The sequence below is a fragment of the Falco naumanni genome, chromosome 12 (genome assembly GCF_017639655.2).
Source record: "Falco naumanni isolate bFalNau1 chromosome 12, bFalNau1.pat, whole genome shotgun sequence".
Taxonomy (NCBI): domain Eukaryota; kingdom Metazoa; phylum Chordata; class Aves; order Falconiformes; family Falconidae; genus Falco; species Falco naumanni.
Window position 1 is genome coordinate 22,597,509 of NC_054065.1, and position 19,316 is coordinate 22,616,824.

The 19,316-nt window shown below is 46.0% G+C and overlaps 1 protein-coding gene across 5 annotated transcripts; it reads left to right on the forward strand.

The window, feature by feature from the left end:
* The first annotated feature begins 8 nt into the window (after positions 1–8).
* TATDN3 (TatD DNase domain containing 3) lies at positions 9–5,224 on the forward strand. 5 transcript variants are annotated; one of them, XM_040611787.1, is made up of 10 exons: positions 40–129; positions 201–233; positions 328–401; positions 508–592; positions 1,358–1,420; positions 2,527–2,636; positions 3,030–3,085; positions 3,299–3,411; positions 4,595–4,675; positions 5,011–5,224. In XM_040611787.1, the coding sequence occupies exons 1-10, from the start codon at positions 64–66 to the stop codon at positions 5,152–5,154; spliced, it is 825 nt and encodes a 274-aa protein (XP_040467721.1). In that variant the 5' UTR covers positions 40–63; the 3' UTR covers positions 5,155–5,224. The 5 variants fall into 5 exon arrangements, with proteins under 5 accessions (XP_040467719.1, XP_040467720.1, XP_040467723.1 ...); XM_040611788.1 differs by lacking the exon at positions 201–233 and having other exon boundaries at positions 49–129; XM_040611785.1 differs by lacking the exon at positions 2,527–2,636 and having other exon boundaries at positions 9–129; positions 201–401.
* The last annotated feature ends 14,092 nt before the right edge of the window (positions 5,225–19,316 follow it).

Genomic DNA, 19,316 nt, shown 5'->3' on the forward strand with positions numbered 1-19,316 from the left:
CAGGGAAAATGCCGGCCCGGAAGCGGAACCCGCGGCCTCTGCCCCCCTCTTCCCCTGGGCGGTATGGCGGCGGTGGCGGCGGGGCCGGTGGACTGCCACTGCCACCTCGCCGCGCCCTGCTTCCAGACGGTGAGGCGCGGAGGGGCGGGCGGCGGCGCTGAGGCGCTGAGGCGCTGAGGCGGTGCGTGTGTCTCTTGCAGGACGTGGCGGCCGTGGTGCGGGCGGCCCAGCAGGTGAGGCGGCCGGCAGCGACCTTCTCTCTCCCCAGGCTGCCCCCGCGGCCCCCCGGCCCGGTGTCAGCGGCGCGGCGGTTTCTGTCTGGCGCAGGCGGCGGTGGCGGCGCTGGTGGCGGTGTCGGAGCAGGCGGGGGAGTGCCGCCGCGTCCTGGAGCTGTCCGAGAGGTGGGGGCCCGCGCCCTGCGGGGGCTGGCGGGGGCGCTGCCCCTCCGCGCCCGGCCCGGCTGCTCTCTCTGACTTTCATCTCGGTCTCTGCCGGTGCCGTGCCTAGATTCCCGGGATTTGTTCTGCCGTGCCTGGGAGTCCACCCGCTTCAAGAGGCGTCGCCGGGGGAGCAGCGCAGCGTTACTCCGGCGGTAAACGCGGCCGGCCGGGCTGGCGGGGCAGCGCGGGGTGGGCGATGGGATGCTCTGCCCCGCCTGAGCTCACTGCGGGGCTGCCCGGCCATGGGATGCTCTGCCCCGCCTGAGCTCACTGCGGGGCTGCCCGGCCATGGGATGCTCTGCTCTGCTTTGTTTCACTGCGGGGCTGCCCGGCGATGGGATGCTCTGCTCTGCTTTGTTTCACTGCGGGGCTGCCTGGTGATTTTTCTGCACATCTGTAACGTGGAAGACCTAGCGGACCAAATCCCAGGGTCTCTTAGCACATCTGTCCTTGTTAGTCCTGAAGCAGAACTGTTCAGTGGAGTCATCTGGCTGGGTGACTGCAGTGAAACAGCCTTAAAAATCCCAAGTGACTCGCTTACAGCAGGCAGCATGCGTGTGTTTGCAGATGTCCCTCTTGTTAGCGTGGGGGGTGGAAGGCAACCAACCGTTCATGTGCCCTTAGCCTGAACAACTTGCAGAGCTGCCTGCAGCCCTTCGATGTTGCCAGGCTTGTTACAGGCCTTGTTTTAACTACCTCTTCTGCTCCTTTGCAAAGGTAACTTGAAATTAAGGGGCAGTCAGTAAAGAAGGGAAATCGTGCAGGTTTGTAAAATCTGTCTGACTGCACAATAGGAAATGTTAAGGTATGGAATTTAAGAGCAATGAAGGAAATACCGATTTAATCATAATGCTGCGTCTATAACCCTTCCATCTTATGAGGGCAGTGAGGGTTGCGTCCTTAATTTGCTCTTGCAGGATCTGGATGCTGCATTGCCACTTATGGAACTCTACAAAGATAAACTGGTGGGGATTGGAGAAGTAAGTAGCATTCTGTAAATTGTTTAAATGTCTGTGGCTTCGGCAGCATCTGTCACCAGATTTACAAAAAACTTAGTGAGTACTTGATTTTGTATATGCAATAAACATTGCTATTAGTCTGAACAAGCGTTGAGTTTGATTTGTAATTTTCTTAATGTGCTTTCCTTCATTGATTTGCTGGGTTCCCACTTTTCCTTCATTATCATTATTAGGTAATAGGTGGCATTTACACTGGTGGATTTAGTAGGAGGATTCATAATTATGCCATATTGTCTTATACACAAATGTCTTTTGACTCTGGCACAGTGAAGTGTTGAGTCATGTTGTTACCCGCATTCGGATCCTTCCTGCCTTTTTCCCTGATGAAGTTAGTCTGAGCTATGATTTCAGTACACCTCAGTGAGTCGTACAGTCCTTTTTTCTTGTGATCCCTTATCTGTCTGTATCTGTGTGTTGTCTCTTGTCTTACACTTATTTATAAACTAATTGATGCTTGAAAGCTTTAGGGTAGTGTCTACTTCCTTTATGTGTTGGTACCAGAGGGACTTACGGCTGGTTCTGCACTGGCTGTGGAAGAGCAGGTATTGGCAGAACTTTGTAGCTAAATGTACCATGTTGTACTGTATATCAAGGACTTTGGCTGTTGTAGCTGTGAATGGATCTTCTTTGACAAACTTTAAATTCTGCCTGAACATGTTTAAATCAAAAAAGTGTAGCATTAGTGGATAATTTTTGCTAGAGATAGGACTAAAGCTATGGGTTCAGGTCAGAAATTTTACTTGTATTGAAGATACAGATTTGAGATTTAATCTGAAATAATGTTCAATACAATATAAAACCCCAGAAAACCAGTTACAGATTAAAATGTTAAATACACTCATTAGTAACGTGTCTGCTCACAAATGCTTTCATAGTTGAAAAGTTTATGGTTGAGAATGGATTCCTTTCTGAGTTAAGCAACAGATGAGCTCATCTTAATTGCAGTCGCTGATATGTATATTTTGAAATGCCTTACAGTTTTGAAGCATTTTTTGCCTTTATGTATAGTACTGTGGTCTAGTCAAGCATTAAGTTTGTAAAATTTTTTCACTTCTCTTATACTGTAGGTTGGACTAGATTTCACTCCAAGATTTGCCAGCACAGATGAACAGAAGGAAGGACAAAGACAGGTGTTCATCAAGCAGATTGAGTTAGCAAGAAGACTGGATTTGCCTTTGTAGGTTTTGTTTATACTAGTAGAGAATTTGCCAGATCTCAGTGGTGTGGAAATATTTTCCAGGATTTATAGTTACTGAGAACCCACAGAACTTTTGTTACATGGATTTAACTGCCATTAGTGTCCTATCAGTCTCCAGTTTGAGATTTCATTATAGAATTTTCCTGATGTTTGCACTTGAATACAGTTGTCTTCTGTGTCCTGTCCTTGCTGTTGTTGCCACGTTTGCTGTATCTAAAATGATTTGTGTACACATCTCTAGATTTCCTCCTGTTAAAAAGTATAATACCGATTAATTATTTTCATCTCAAGCTGCTATTAGTTTGTTTGTGTTTACAAAAAAAAAAGTATTTTGCTGAATTTCCTAATGCCAGGCCTTTCCTTGCTATACAGAAATGTTCATTCCCGCTCAGCTGGAAGACCAACCATTAATCTCTTAAAGGAACAAGGTGTGTTTTTAATGCATTTTCTCTGTCATGACTTTTGTCAACAGTTTTTTCAGTTGTGCCATGTCCTCACATGGGTTTGTGTACATGAAACTTGGGAGGAGTAGTGCAGAGATTCTGCATTCATTCTTTATGGGATCAAGGTCCCATTGGAATCTGACATCACAGACCTACTGTAAGCACTGCTAATGATTTGGTTTACTTCTTTTCTCTGAGGTGCTACAAAGGTGTTGCTCCATGCTTTTGATGGGAAGCCATCTGTAGCAATGGAAGGGTTGAAAGCTGGATACTTCTTCTCCATTCCTCCTTCCATTATAAGGAGTGAACAGGTAACATTTAAAGGGGTTTGCTCCTTGCCTGAGGATTCCAGGTGATAGCTGACAGCTTATCACAATGGCAAACGTGGCCATTTTCACTGTGCAGCTCAAGAATATGCTTGTTTTTTCAGTCTGTACAGTCTGAAGTGGGGCTTGCAGCACTCGCACACAGTTGCTGTCAGCTGACATGATTCTCAATAGAAGTTTCAGTTGCTTACAGCATTGCATGTTTTTACTTTGGCTAAATTTCTACCTCGGGCTTTTGCCTTAACTAGAATTTTTTGGGGAAAATTTTGGCTAAAAGGGTTCAGCTATTCCTGAGAAATGGGTAAGAAAATAGACATTTTTTTCCTCATTTTAGTGTAGTTTCTGGTGAACTCTTCTTTGGAAGCTTCTGTCACCGTACTGTTTTAGAGCAGGGATGTGACGTGGAAAAGAACTAGTTTCTGCTACAGTGCTATGGCACTTTCTGTTCAAAAGGATATCTGCTCACAATTGGCTAAGTTACAAACCTTTGAAAAATTGTGTTTATCACAAGATGCGCCCAGCAAAGAAGCAGCTAAATTGCTTAAAGATGGTATTGGTCAGGTTCAGCCCTTGATTTGGTGAGACTGCTCTTTTAATTTCTACTCTGGACTGCCACTAGCTATGCTAACTTCTTTCTTTGGGGTAGCAGCCTATTCCCATCCTGCAACCATCGTCGCTGTCTGTGATAAGCTCAGGAAATGTAGGAAACTGAGAAGGCATGATTCAAGTGGGAGGGGGTGTGAGGGATGTATACAATTGGGGATGAGGTTAGGAACTCGGAGAAGGGAAAGCAAACTGGGGTTGAGGGGTAAAAGCAGAGATGAGAAAAAGGTACACAAATATATATGCAGAAGAATAGCAACTTAAAATTACATTGGCAACTTCAGGGTATTCTGTGCAATATAACTACATGATTTAATAACAATGGATTCATTGCTTAGAATAGTACTTCAGATATTTAAAAACCAGGATAATCCTAATCTGAAGGGATTTCTGGAGCAGCTCCTGGTATTTTTGCTTCCATTCTGAGATTGTTGATAAAGTGCAGACAGTGGCACCGAAGTCTTTTGACGTTGCTTTTAAGTGCAGAGTATATCCTCCCTTCACATATTCTTTCCCCTAGGTCTAAGTGCATAAAGCATTTAATAGCTGTCTTATTTTCTTCAAGAAACAGAAGCTTGTGAAACTGTTACCTCTGGAAAGTTTGTGCTTGGAAACTGACTCTCCTGCTCTGGGGCCTGAAAAACAGGTAAATGATGCAGGGGAGGGATTTCTGTGTATTTCCACACCCACGCCTTATGGAGGTCAGTTACTGGCATGGGAGAGGGAAGTAGTGTAAGCATGGGTTGCCAAGTGAAAATTTTGTGATGAACAAACCAGTGTTTCTGAGGCTGGGAAAGGAGAAGAAATTCCAGTAATGGGTAAAATGGGAAAATAATCCAATAAGAGTAGATACACATAATTTTTCTGGCACACATGCCACAATGTGACTGAAGTTGTGTCAGGAAGTACTGAATCTGAAACACCTGTGATCTGTCAGGATCTATAATTTGGTCTGTGTTTTTCTTAATTATTTGCTTGCAGGTGAGGAATGAACCAAAAAATGTTTACATTGCTGCAGAATATATTGCCAAAATTAAAGGAATTCCAGTTGAAGAAGTTATAGAAGTGACTACACAGAATGCACTGAAAGTATTCCCCAAACTTCGGAACTTTCTTCAGAAATAGATTCAGAAATGTATGACATTGCAGACACTATTATTTATGGTGTAATGAATAAAACCAGTGCACATCTTGTCTTAAAGTGGAGTTTTGCTGTTGGAAGGCTCAAGAAGCGAGCAATGTTATAGCTGCACAGGATGAATATAGGGAATTTCTCAAAGACCTTGGTATGTGCCATTGTCATCTCTTGGGTGTGATAAAGACAGGTTGTTCATTTGCATCTCATGTCTCTGAACAAGTACTTTGCAAAGAGCACCATAAAATTGTTGGTTTAGTTTCTCAAGACTCCTTGCTCAGCTGCTCCTAGCCTGGGAGATGGCTAATGTGCGGTGCTTAATGTCCCACTCATGCCTTAATTTCTGCTGACAGAAAGTCACATGTTGTGGCCCTGATACAGAAGCTCCTCTTAGGACTTACAGACTGCACATCCCTTTCTGAGCCATTAAAAAACCCAGCTGGATGGACATTATCTGTACGTCACGTTGACTGGGCTCTGAGAGTGATGCAGAAGCAACTTTTTTCTCTCTCGTTTTACCTTGTATACAGTAACTTCACAGTTGCTCAGGTTGCGGCTATTTTGAGAAGGATTTGCTTTGATCTTTTTATATTTTATTTTTTTAATAGTTTTCAAAGGAAAAAACCTAGGTTTGATCTTACTTCAAGGACTTACTCGGTATCAGGAGATACAGGTTGTGGAAGGTAGACAAGCCCAATATTGTAAGATCTTGCAAGTATCTGTCTACTGCGGATTCTGCTCCATTGGCCAGTGTCCTAAAAATGGAATCTTATGCTCCCTTACAGCACCTGTGTGGATGTGGGCCTGTTGAAACACCGATCAAAGTTTTTCTGACTATAAACCAGCAGTGGTGTGAGTTATATATGATCCTCAATCGTTCTGAGGTCCATGAGGGAAGCAGAGGCTTTGTCTCCCTAGGGGAAGTTTTACTAGCTTAGTGAAGAAAATACACAAGTATTAGTCCATGACCACCTCGGGTACAAAATCATGCATCGTTATCAACCAATGGTGAGAGCACTTGGCTTTAAGATTCAGGCACGTCTTCTGTATCTCAGGTGCCTATGTGATTTTTCAGACTAGACTTCTTCCTGGTCAGAGCATCCTACCAGTTGTCCCTTTGCAAAATGGTTCGTAATGCCCTGTTCAGAAATCACCTGGTGTCTGCCTTCTGGGGTGTAGGACTGCAAGACGAGGGTTTTATTCCTGTTTTGAGGAGGATGCAGCTGGAGAAAATGTCAGCTCCCAGATGGGGGGCGGGGCGGGAAGTCTGTCATGTAAGTGATACACATCTTACACTTCTGGTTTCCTCCACGTTGAGTTTTTCTGTTTCTTAAAACCACATTGTCATGAGGGTTTTTTTCTGTCTTTAGCAGAACAGCTGTGGTGGTCTGCTTTTTGCTTAGACTTAGCTTATTAAGTTTAAAACGTTCCTAAACATGTTCCTAAACTGAACTTGAATAATTTGTCTATTGCAACGTGTATTCAGAGCAGCAAACACTTGAATCTTTGCTGAATGTTTGACCCAGAGTAGTCGGAGCCATTTGTTATCCTGGATCTAGGGGCACCATTTCCACTAAATTGGGTGAAGGACAGAGTTTGCCTCCAGATGGTGCTAGGGAACAGGTGTGCAATAGTCTTAAGAATTGTGATTGACGTTAAGGATAAATAATCACGTTGTTGTTGGAGATGCTAAACAGGTGATACCAGGCGCCTTTATATGTGCTTCCTGCTGCCTGTGTGACGGGAAGGCTCCCAGTATTGCATGGGAATGCAATTATATAGGGAGATGCTCCCAGTAAAAAGTCAGGCAGTGTTCAAATGCTTGCAGAGGTTTGGCCGCCTTATTCTTAATGAAATTTTTAGCCTTGGATGAAAACGCTGATTTTGCAAAAAAGGGCAATGTCAAGTATTTAGTCTGCTCAAAATTCCTCTCCCTGCAAGGGGGTGGCATTGCTCTGGTTCAGGCTTAGCATCAGTCAGATGATATTTGCCCTGAGCTCTTGAATCCCTTTTGCTGCTGCAGCACTGCAAAACCCTGTAGACACGCTGACCCGCAGCAACCAGCTGGGTCGGGCGCTGCTGAGGGCGGCCAGCCCAGCATGGGTGGCTCTGTGGGACCTGTGCCCCCCGTCCCTGCAGCAGCAGGGCTCAGAGGTGCTTGCGGTGGCGCAGGAGTGGGGCTGGGGCAGGGGCAGGAGGTGTGGGGCTGATTCCTCCAGGGTGAGAGGGCCCTGGCACTGCAACAGCCGTGGGAAGGGCGAGCCTGGCAGGGTGCCTGCGGCAAAACAGGCTGACTTTGTCCTCTCAGACCTGTGGCGCCTGAGCTAAGTCATGGCAGAGGTGGCCTGGTGCTTCAGAAAAGGAAAATGCAGCGTCATTCCCACCCCATCTTGGCAACCCTAGCACCAAACAAGGGTCAGAAGTAACACCCTTTCCCGGTGCTGTTGGCTGTGCTCTCCGAGCTGTGCCCCAGCCCGCTGCAGTCGGTGCCGGCGAGGCAGCAGGTGCTGGAAATGAAGCCGTTGCTTCGTGCAGGAAACCCACCGGTTTAGGGCATTGGCTCAGAACCGAGGTGCTAATGTGCAGGGGGAGGAAGTGTGGTTTCCAAGCTGGGAAACAACGTTGATCCCTCAGCAGTCATCTTGCATCTTTCCCTTGAAAGGAGGATTTATCAGAGAGCTTGCATTTCTGCCTGCAACTCCGGGCTAACACCTGGTCTGGGGGGGGCTCAGGAAGGCAGGGCGGCTCACGGGGAGCCGTGTGGCTGCACGCCATGAAACCCACCATTCCCACAAAGGCTGCCCTCAGCAATACCAGAGTGTGTGCTGAACCCTTTAGCAGCCTCTCAGGTTGTCCCGAGAAGCCATGTCCCCTCCCACATAGTACGGGACACTGGAGTGGCCAGAGATGTACCAGGGGAAGGGCTCAGTGCAGATTTAGCTGGATGCCATGTTCAGCTTCTGGGAAACCTGAGAGAAAATGAGAGAGAGCACAGAGTTAGTGGAGACCCAAGTTTTCTCTTCATTTGTGCCATTAATTCTGGGAGACGCCAACAGCCCTGGTGACCTCTGTCTCACAGACGGAATGGCACAGATGCTCTGCAGCAGTACAGAAGGCGGAAGGTCCGAAGCTCCATCTGACACCTTTAGCCATCACCTTTCCCTGGGATGCTACAGACAGCGGATCTGCATTTTTGAATGACTCCTCATGTCTCTGTCTTTCAGGATGTGCATGATGTGATAGAAAAATCAAGAAAGGTTTGTGATTTCTTTGGCATAAGTAGTGCCTTGCTCATCAGTCAATACTCTGTTATTGATACAGCTCTGGCTGGTACAGCTTCTGCCAGAAAGAAAAGCCCTATGTCACTCAGTTCTTTCCAGGCTTAAAATAATGCACACAGATGTACTGCGTGCACCAGGGACTCCCACATGTGCAAGGGCTTACGGTGAGTGCATAGCTTAACACCAGGCGTAAATAATGAGGGGGGTGCAGGGTGGCGGTAATAATGTGAAAGTACTTTCCATAGGGCAAGATGTGGAGCTTGTAGATCTAGATTGCTTCTAAAGTGGATTTGTCTGTTGATAGAGACAAAATAGTGGGCCAGCGTGTGCTGTCAGTGGCTACCAAATCACACAGAGGTACTTTGCACCTTCCTGGTTCAGTGAGGAACCTTCCTTGAATCAGTAAGTAGCAAGGGCGGGAAGGACGCTGAAATTGCTGCTCCTCAGCTGGCTGGCGTCATTGTTCTTTCGCCACCCATGCCAGGCCGTTTGCAGGACTCACGTGGAACAAGACTGAGGTGATTTTGCCTGAAGGCCAAGTGACTTGCAGGAGTGGAGAGGGTATAGCAGAACTACAAGGTTCAGCATGAGTCACTTGAACACCTCAGATCCTGGAAAACCTCTCTGAGTTCAGGACCAACAGCTAAGTGTCTGACTAAGGGCTCGATCTGTGCTCACTCAAATAGTTTTCGGAGGGCTGCAGGTGGTTTAACCTCCTGGGCCCTTTCTTCTGAAACTTGTTTTTAGTCATGGACTACCAGAGCCTGAACTCTGGGACAAGTTGCAAGGGTGATGAGTTTTTCCAGATTTTGACATGGGAACAAGCGAGGAGGTGGTGATGAGGCCAAGTGGATGATATGCTCTTTAATCCTGCTGTTTATTGTCATAAGAGTTTAAACAAATTGACCAAAGACTTTTACTGGAGGTGCTTCCAACAGGCTCCTATGCAATACATAGATAGGCCCTTTAGAGGCAAAAGCAAATAAATAATTGGCTGGAAATGCAACTTTCATCGCTAATGAACTTCTGCTTTTGTTTGTTTTTTCACTAATGCAGGCTGGGGTTCGATCCTCTGTTCCCGTTATAGAGCAGGAAAATGGATTTGTGAGAGTCACTGCTTAGCAGAAAGGTTTGTTTTTCTTCTTCTTGCTTTCTATACTCAGTACAAAGATACAGCTGAGATCAAAGAAAGGATATGAATTGCCATAGCACCTAGTTGTCTCAGCATTTCCCTTTTCAGCAGGTGGTTATCCATCCGTCCATTTCCCCTGGGTTGACTTTTCCATTGGTGTGAATCGGCTGGGGCACGGGCATGGAAACCCTCACCGCACTGCGTGGGGGGCTCACTGTGCAGTGAGTGCAGAGCACCCGCTCCAGGGCCTGGCAAATTTTTATGCCCCTCTTTGAGCTGCTGTGAATGACAGAACAGTGAGGAAACACAGTGAGGATCATGGCCCTGATGAACTAGTGCCTGGGGCAGGAACTGATACCCATGTCCCCAAATGCTCGGTGCTGTGCACAGAGAGATGCTGCTAACAGGGTGCTTAATGCCAGCAGAGGGGATCAGTGCCACTACCACACCCAGGTCTGCTGGTGAAAATGGTGGTGTGTCCCACCTGAAAAAGCAGAAATAATGAGGCACTGGGTCAAGGAGTCTGTAGGAGCAAGGTGTAGCCCCTCTATGCCCTAGAAAACTGTGCTTTGGGGGCACAGAGCCACTGGCGTGTGGAGCGCTTGCCATGTAGGCGAGTGCACAGGCGGCATCAAGGAACCTAAGGCAAAGCTAAAAAAATTTTAGAGAAGCAGCACATGCACAGAACAGGAATATCTGGCTTGTTTTCAAAGGGCTCAGAAGAGCAGCAAGCTACTACTGCGACGATGCTTGGGGACATATCTGATGTCCTACCAAAGTGACAGTCAGCATCAAAATATATAGATGTTGTCTGCAATGCTTGGGCAAGGTAACATGTCTATGCACGCTGCCTTCAAGGGCAGGCGAGGCAGCTGCACGGTGTCCATGGTCAGTGGCCACATACAGGTGAGCCTGGCCAGCCATGGCACAGCACCAGTGGCGTGGCGTGGCTGAGCAAGCCTTCAGCTTCCCAGCGCAGGAGCGAGGACAGCTGCCTGAAAGACCCTAGTGCAGCACGGATGTGGGGGGAAGCAGGGCCACATCTCCTTGTTTTGGAAGTGCAGGGAGTGAGCCCTGGAAAAGCCACAACATGGGCAGCGTAATCCAACTGGTGATGCCCTGGAGGTACCTACCGCCTGCTGGGCATGGGCTGTGCCTGGGGCTGGCTGTTAGAGCCTGCCTGCAGAGGTGGGAGAGCTGCCTGTGCCCCCAACCCTGCTCAGTCCCTACCTATGAAGCCCGTAGTGCTAAAGAGCAGCAGAGCTGTGCCCCATGGTACCATGATGGGTGTCCACTCCATCTGCTGCAAGGTCCCCGCGGCTGCTGGCCCTTACTGCACCTGGGCCACGCTTGCTGCCAGGGAATAACAGCTGACGTACCCCTGCCTCCTCCCGCCCCCAAAGGCATCCTGGCTCCGTCACTGTGTGTTTTGGGTTCATCCCATTTGGGGCAGAGCAGATGGGCAGTGCGGCGCTGCAAGTCCAGGTGACGTGCCTGGCTCCTTCCCATGTGTATGTTGTATTTCTGTGACAGGGTGTGGACACCTGGCTTAACTTCTTTAATATGCACATTCAGATTTTACATCCTCTGTCTCGGCTGTGCCAGGGCTGTATGCTCTGTCACCAAAGAGGGCAAAGAGACACTTGGCTCCTTGGCAGTGCCCAGCCGCAGCTTAGATAAAGTACATGTATCCTGCATTGACATAAGTTATCTCGCAAGCAGTACAACCAATAAAGTCTTTTTGTCCCAGGGATTTATGACCTCCTCACCACTGGGAGCAATCCCAGTCTCCTGCCCATGTCCTGTGATGCTCTCACTACAGCCCAGCACTCCTGGTCCCGCATTTCCAGCTCCCTGATCCCTGCCATGGTACCACCTGCTCCGCCGTGTACCCCCTGGGCTTTGCCCGTCACAGCACCTTGGCTTTCTTGTGTGTCCCTGTGGTCTCCCTGTAATTCTCCATCTCTCTTCCATGTTGTCTCCCTGAGCTTGTTGGATCACCATTTAGGCAAGAAATAGCACATGCTGAGATCAGTCTGGAGCTGGGCAGGTCATGCTTGGGTTGTCAGACTCAGCACCTGGGTGTGTGCCTCTTCTTGGTAGCCTCAAGGGGGAATGGAGAGGGTCAGTGTCACCTACGTGGCCACCAACTCTCACAAACCTTATAGGAACTTTGTATCTTCAAGAGCTCTGTTCAACTGCCAAATTTTGTTGACCGCCGTCAAAACCTGAGATGTAGATGTGTACTAGGAGGCAGCATGACCATGTTAACTCATTTCCATACACATGGGAATATGTGTATGTTGGATGCTGCATCTCCCAGGCAGAATTGGACCTGCTGCTTGGGACCTCCTAGGTCTGCTCAGCACATGACCACTGGTGAACCCATGAAAGGGAAAGGACCTGGGATTATCTAGCAGGAAGGTCTGTCTTTGTGAAGTGCACTGCCTGGAGAGGGCAGCTTTGAAGTCCTGATTGGCACTGACCCTTTGCTATAAATACATAGAGAGAGCATTTTTGTGCTCAGAACATTTCTGGATGCACAACAAAGGGGGGAGGAAGCAAACAAATGGAGCACTGTGGGAAGAAGTTAAATGGAGCACTATGTGGGGAGCACCAATCAAACTATCACTAAATAACTTCCTTTCTCTTCAGGGGCCATTATTCCTGGGTGGAAAAGTCAGGGTAGAAACTCAGGTCTGTACTACACAGGACCTCTGTGCTGAGTTGAGGCAATGGCAAGTGCATATGCAGTGGGGTGACACGGTATATAATATGCATGAGCAGACGTCAGCGCTCTCTGAAATAATCCCTTCTGTGCTCAGTGAGCGTAGGACATCCATTGATAATCTGTGTGGGGAGACACACCATTTATCCAAAGAGGTTTTTTCTTGGCCAGCACATGGACGCTGCTGTGGTATCAGGATGATCAGAGCTTCCTCCTGGAGTCCTTAGGTTGCCCATTTTTTTGGAGACATGCAGCTACACACAGTGGTCTTGCTTCCTCCCTGCTGTCTTGGTGGATGCACGTTGTGGCAGGGGAGGGTGAATGCTGGGGCATAACTCAAGGAGGGTAAGTGCTGACCCCGTTGCCACCAGTGCAGACAGAGTTGTGGTTCAGTGGGAGCCCTGCTGGTAGAGGCTCTCTTGCCCCCACCTCCCAGGAATGAGGAGGTCTCCTTCCCTCCTAGCCTCTTTCCACATGACACTGGATGGGGGTCTCACTGCTGGAAGCCCACAGGGAAGTTTTACCAAAGCTGAGGACAGGGTGCTTGGGAAATTGGTTTGTCTGTGTGCTGTTTGCTGTTGAGCTCCTGAACATGACCCTGTGCTCTTGAATAGCCCAGAGCGATGAAGGGCTTGGCTGAAAAGGCAGTGATTTTTGGGACTGGTCTGGTCCAACAAGACCTGTTCCCTGACAACTGCCTTCCTTCTGGGAAGGACACCACCCAGGACCAGGCTGCCAGGGACCTATTAAGTTGCCAAGATGCCTTTCTCAGAGGTTTCCCAGCTCTTAGAGGATGAGGCTCAATTCAGTTCAGCCAGATTAGGAAGAACAGGGTCTTTCTTCCTCCGCTAACTAGCAGAGTTACCTGGACTAGTATCCCTCCAACCATCTTTGAATCTATCTTTTCATTTTCTTCTCAAAGGGCTGAGTAATTAGGTTATTCAGAAGCTGCAAGCAATGCAGTAGACTGATCCTCTCTGTCCCAGACCATCATTTTCATGATTTGCATTTCAAGATGCACAATAATACTGCTGTGAGTGGTTTTGTTTGCTGTGGCTCAGCTTAGCACCCAGCAGTCTTTACAAAGCACATGAGCTGGTTTACTACAGGACGTGGAATCTGTCCTCCTGCTCTTCAAGAAATACAAAGATAAGCTGGTGGCCATTGGCGAGGTAATCTGCTCTGATTTCTGCATAACCAGAGTTTGCTTGATTTGACTATATGGAAACTGTCTTAAGGTGCGTGTAACTCATTGTAATCTCTGGTTGTTTATATTCCTCTCTGTGGACAGATACAAAATGAGTTAGGATTAAAACCAAAAACTTTATTTTCCTGGCTAAATATCTGTGCAAGATTAAAATGAAAATTGCAAAGCCCCACAAGGAGGATGTATTGATAGGTGTCTGAATGCTGGTCTCCTGCTATGAAGACGTTGTAGGGAAGCTAGAAAAGCTACTTTAGTTCTTTACCAGGAGTATTTTCATAGCTGATGACACATTTTCTTGGGTTTTATTATTCATATGTTACTGTATTTCCAGGTATGTTGCCTTTTGGTGGGTGCTGTTTTCTGCTGTTTCTTCATTGCTAAGAGCTTCTGCCACCTCTCCTGAGAAAATGAAGCTAGCAAAAGCATTAGATCCCCACAGTTTGAAGTTCATCCCATTTTGTGAAGTGTTAGCTGGCTCTTTGCATGGGTTGGGCTGGACTTCACTCCATGGCTCATGTCCATGCCTGAGCAATGCCAGGAGCAGCAGAGAGTCGTGCTGCAACTGGCCACGGCAAAACAACTGGCCTTGCTGGTGTGAGCCAGAGACCTTTCACACAGTGTCTTCATACGCTGGACTTTAACTAGGCTCGACACCTGTTTCCTGCATCACAGCTCCACAGGCATGCTCTAAAGAACACTATGGGGTGTTTTGAAGTTTGAGTTTATCCAAGTGTTCAATGGCTGGAGATGAAAAACTAACAATACTTGTGAGCGCTGACATCTAGGAGCGTGACATCTTTGCCAAACGTGAAGTAGAAAAATGTTCCTTTCCAGCTGTGCTTCTGCTAAGGTTGTGGGAACTTCCTAGACTTTCTGCCAAAGACACTTTTTTTTAATGATTCTTCACCTTTATTCTGTTAGTACCCACACCATCCTTTCAGTGGTAACTGGGCTATGCTTCCCTGAAAGGACCACTCAGGATTCAGAGTTGTGATAATTACTCTTAAGGCTTCGTTTTCTCTCCCACACTATATGACATAGGAGAGGAAAGGTTCTTATCGAATAAAGAGGAGAAAAATGAAAGAGGGCCTGCTTTCACCTCCACGGAACTTGGCTAATGATTTGCCCATGATACCCAGGAGCAGATGTGCCTCCTGTTGAGTTACTCTTAAAAACTCCTTCTTGACTCAAGGTCAGATTTCAGCAGCTTGCTGAATCTGCTTTCTGGCATCCAGCATCGCTTTGTCCTGTGTGTAGCTCCTAGGAGCCCAAGGCTGTTGTACAGCCAGTGGAGAGAAGTAAGCACCCAAAGCAGAGCTGTTCTCAGGACCCCAGTTATTTCCTCTTCATTCCCCTCCTAAGGTTTCTAAAACCTACAAGTTGTTGGTACTGTCTGAGGTCTTAAAGGACATAAATACTCTGTTCAGCCGGTGTTTGCAGTTCATGGGAAATACAGGATTATCTCCAAAGATTTAAACAGTCTGGATGCCATTCTGGCAGAGCTTATTTTGCATGTTGCTATATTGATTGCTGTCGTGAGACTGACCTTCTCATGGGCTATTTATTTTCCTGGCTGCACTGGTGAGAGAAGTTAATTAAACAGATTCCACTGGAGAACGTTTGCTTGGAGACAGATTCCCCTTCCCTTTCTCCAAACAAAGAGGTATAGTCAAAACCATGTAGATTAGTCCTTACATTTTTCTCCTTTAAAATCCTTTTCCTATATTCTCTCTAAAGTTTATGCACTGTAAGAGCCTTAGTGCTATATAACATTTACATGTGTTCTTTTTTACTGTTCTGGTCTTATTACTTTAAAAAACCTTATTTATATATATATATATATATATATATGGGTGGGTGTCATGGGTGTTGGTCTCTTTTACCAAGTAACAAGCAATAGAACAAGAGAAAATAGCTTCAAGTTGTGCCGGGGAGGTTTAGATTGGCTATCAGGAAAAACTTCACTGAAAGTGTTATCAAGCATTGAAACAGGCTGCCCAGGGAAGTGGCTGAGTCACCATCCCTGCAGGTTAAAAGTCATGTAGATGTGGCACTTAGGGACATGGTTTAATGGTGGGCTTGGCACTGTTAGGTTAACAGTTGAACTCAATGAGCTTAAAGGTCTTTTCCAACTGAAATGATTCTATGATCCCATGATTCTATGGTTCTACGATTATATGTATATGAGCCGAAGGGATCTCACAAGATAAATAATTTGTAAGTCAACACCTCAGCTATCAGGCTGACATTATATGACTGGTGCTCCAGTAAAACACACTGCTGAATGTATTCATGGACACCTCAGGGATGTCAGGTGCTGGGTGAGTGCCTGAGTGCCAGAGGTGCTGAGTGCCTTCCGTTCCCAGGAGAACAAAAGCCCTAAACAATGCTTGAGGGAAGGACACTGTAGGAATTCGCTTGTGTGCCGTCAGGACCTGGATGTAGCGTTGAGTGGGTCAGTGTGCAGGCAAGAGGTGGAAGCAGAAAGCCAGGCTCTGCCCCGCTTTCTCTATATCTGGGTCGAGCAGATGTTGTCACTCCCATGCAAAAAGCTCTAGATGCTCTGGGGTTGTCCTCAGCACGGAGCTGCCCACTGACCAGTGGCTGTGGCAGTAATGGCATGGCTGACAGGGTCACTGATCATAAAAGGGAGGCAATTTATTATCTCCCTTAATAATAAAAGGGAGGGAATTTTCTGTGAGAGATTCTGGGTTTGCAGCTAATCTGAAATAGTTTATATCTTGCTAGGTGTGCTGCAAAAGACAACTGTTTGAAAAGCTTTTTGGAGAACACTTGGAGCGCTTTCTCAACACAGGAGCTCCAAAAAGGAAGCCCTAGTGTCTGGCTGGCTGACTTCCTGATCAAGTGATTAACACTGCTGGAATGTTAATGCGCTTTCCATAACATACTGTCACAGCCAGGGTCTTGGGCAGGCATCTTTTATTGTTATTCTAGCTAAACAAAAAAATTCCTGCTGGTTTTTAGTTAAGCTGAGGTCAGCCAGCATTTTCCCCATCGAATGGATGTAGGTCTTTAAAGAACATGGCTCTCTTCCTGCTGATAGCCTCTTCAGAGAGAAACTGGGAACTTCAAGCTGTTACTAAATATTTGGTTTTCCTCAATAGTCAAAGTACCGACATTTCTCAGGCTTGGGTGAGCAATCTGTCTCTAAAATACAAGCACATTTCCATATTCCATTTCCTCTCAACAGCTCCAAATCCACGTCCTTTCCATTTAATTTTCAAAGGATGTACGTGCACGAACCAGGGAGGTAGTTGCAATGAATCAGGTAGTGAAAGAGAGATGGAAAATTTGTGTTTTTCATGAGCACAGTGCTTTAATTATTATAGCTCTTACATTACATGAGACGTCCTGAAAGTGGAGTGGACATTTTATCGTTGTTGCTCTGAACGGTTGTTTCACCAGCAAATTGCTTCCACATTGCTATATATTCCTGTGTAGATGGGGCAGGGAGCGGGAACTCCGGGCATTCTGCATCCACAGAAGGCTACATCTGGGTTAGTCACTTGGGAGCCTGCTATAGCCAGTAAAGAAAGCCTTTAGGGGGCAATTCCTCTCATATTACTGAATTCTTACCTGGATATCAACCCAGAGTTGATAGATGGGTTGTGTTCATGGAAGCCTGTAATATCTCCCCGGTGTACTATTTAGGATGGGGTGAACTGCAGCTGAGCAGTTCCTCGAGCTGTAGGTGAACCAAGCCAACCCACTCAGATGCAGCTGGCTGCATCTGCATGACTTCTCTCATCACTGCTGTCCCATGGTCCTTTCACAGATCACGTTTTTGTCACTTGGTCTCTCTCACGAAAGAGCCTTGTCAATTAACTTTTAGGAAAGAAATGAACCCAAGGAGATCCGGATTGTCTGCCAGCACATTCCTCAGGTAAGAGGCACATCAGTGGAGGGAGTTTGTGAAGGAACAACAAAATGCCTCAAAGCTTCTCCACAAAGTTAACCAGTCTTTGAGCAAATGGGTTCTTGTCAAAACCAAAAATGTTCATCCAAGACAACCCTTCTGCAGATCATACTTTTTATTAATTTTTGTGGGCGTATACACTTTTCTTACTGTGTATAAAGGTTTCAGATGGAAGTATGTAATATATGAAGAGCCTGTTAATCTTGGTGAATAAGAACTCAATAAATTTTACCTACTGTATTTGTTCACATGATTATTTTTTCGTACACTATTTTTTTTCCCTGCACTTGCTTTGGTAGGAAACTTAGGGGTAAAATTCCATTACGTATATGAAAATGATAGCTAACTAGAAAAGGAAGACCAGATGGCAGCTGACAGAAGTACCAGATGTACATTTCTGCATCTTTTGTATGGATTGAGACACCCAGGAACACAAATTTCTGTTGTTTGCAGTAGATGAGTTCATTACCCATATTTTAAAATTCAGAACTTTGATACTTAAGAGTATACTTCTATTTTCCTGTCAGTACATGAAAAATTGAATCCAGGTCATCGGCAAACATGCCTACTGTGGGCAGGCATATTCCAAAACTGAGGTGGCTAGACAAACACCTGGACCTACAAACAAATTCTATTAAGTGGCGTGTGTTGCAACTGTTCATTCTCCGGGTGGGATTATGGCTTTATCTTGTGGGGACAGTGGGCAAATGTTGCTGGAATGAGGACTGTATAGGAGGAAGAGGATGTTTACATTTTCCCCTGTATTCTCTAATAGCTTTCAATCAAGAAATTTAAACATGTGACTCTCCCAACTACTTTCTTTCAAGTCCAGTTTATTGAGGTTTGTTTAGCATCCTACTATAATAGGTCATTTCTAGCTCAGTTGGAACTTCAGATCCTTTGTTCTGAATTCCCTTTCTTAAGCTGCTGTAGTTTTCTTGTTTAAACAGCTTGTCTGGAAGACAAGGACCTGGTGCACTCTTGCCATGTATGTTTCCTCTGCCTTGAGAGATCAACTTTTGCATTGAAAATCATAGAGTTAAACGCATTTTAAAATAATTTTGGTATTGGTTTTTTTTTTCCTTTAGAGACTAATGTACATGGTTTGAATTGTTAAAAAAGAAAATCTGGAAGTCTTAACTGTGTGCCTGCTGTTTTATTTTACCAGTGTTGATATTTTGGCAAAATTCTATGTCATTCTTTTCTGACTAGTAACCTTGGGCTCAAGTTTTCCAAAGATGGATTACTTGTGGGGTGTTTTTTTGGGGGGTGGTTTAAATACTATTTTGAGATTTGGAAGAAGGACATAACTGGGAATTGATATCACTGAAATAATCTAGCTAGGAGCGTTAGAAAGCTAATTACACCCTGAAAGCAGCACTCTGTAGGTGGGTTTCCTTTATTTTGCGAAATGCCCTGGATGGACTGAAACAAAAAGGCACTTTCTGAGCCATTTTTTGTACAAAGATGGCATTATCTGCAAGATAAAATTAAAGTTTTCAAATAGTTATGAAAATACATTGTTCTTTCAGTGGAACATGTATTACAGGAGGAGCAGTAACACCACTACAAAATAGGGCATTGCACTTCTAATTGCTTTTTAACTATCTCCAGCCTGAAAATTTGAGTGCTTGGCCTCTGCCTGACTTTTGGAATTTGGGCACAAGAAGGTAATTGCTGTGGAGTACATTAGTATCAGCTACTTGCCAGTGACTGCCTGATACATAAGGCATATTGTAGTCTTTTCACAGCATTCAGGAAAACAACTCAGTGTTTGGGTATATGGGAGCAATTTCTGGCTCTATCACTAACAGGAATATCCAGGAGATAATAAATTTTCAGTTAGAGGGTAGGCTGAAAAAGGATA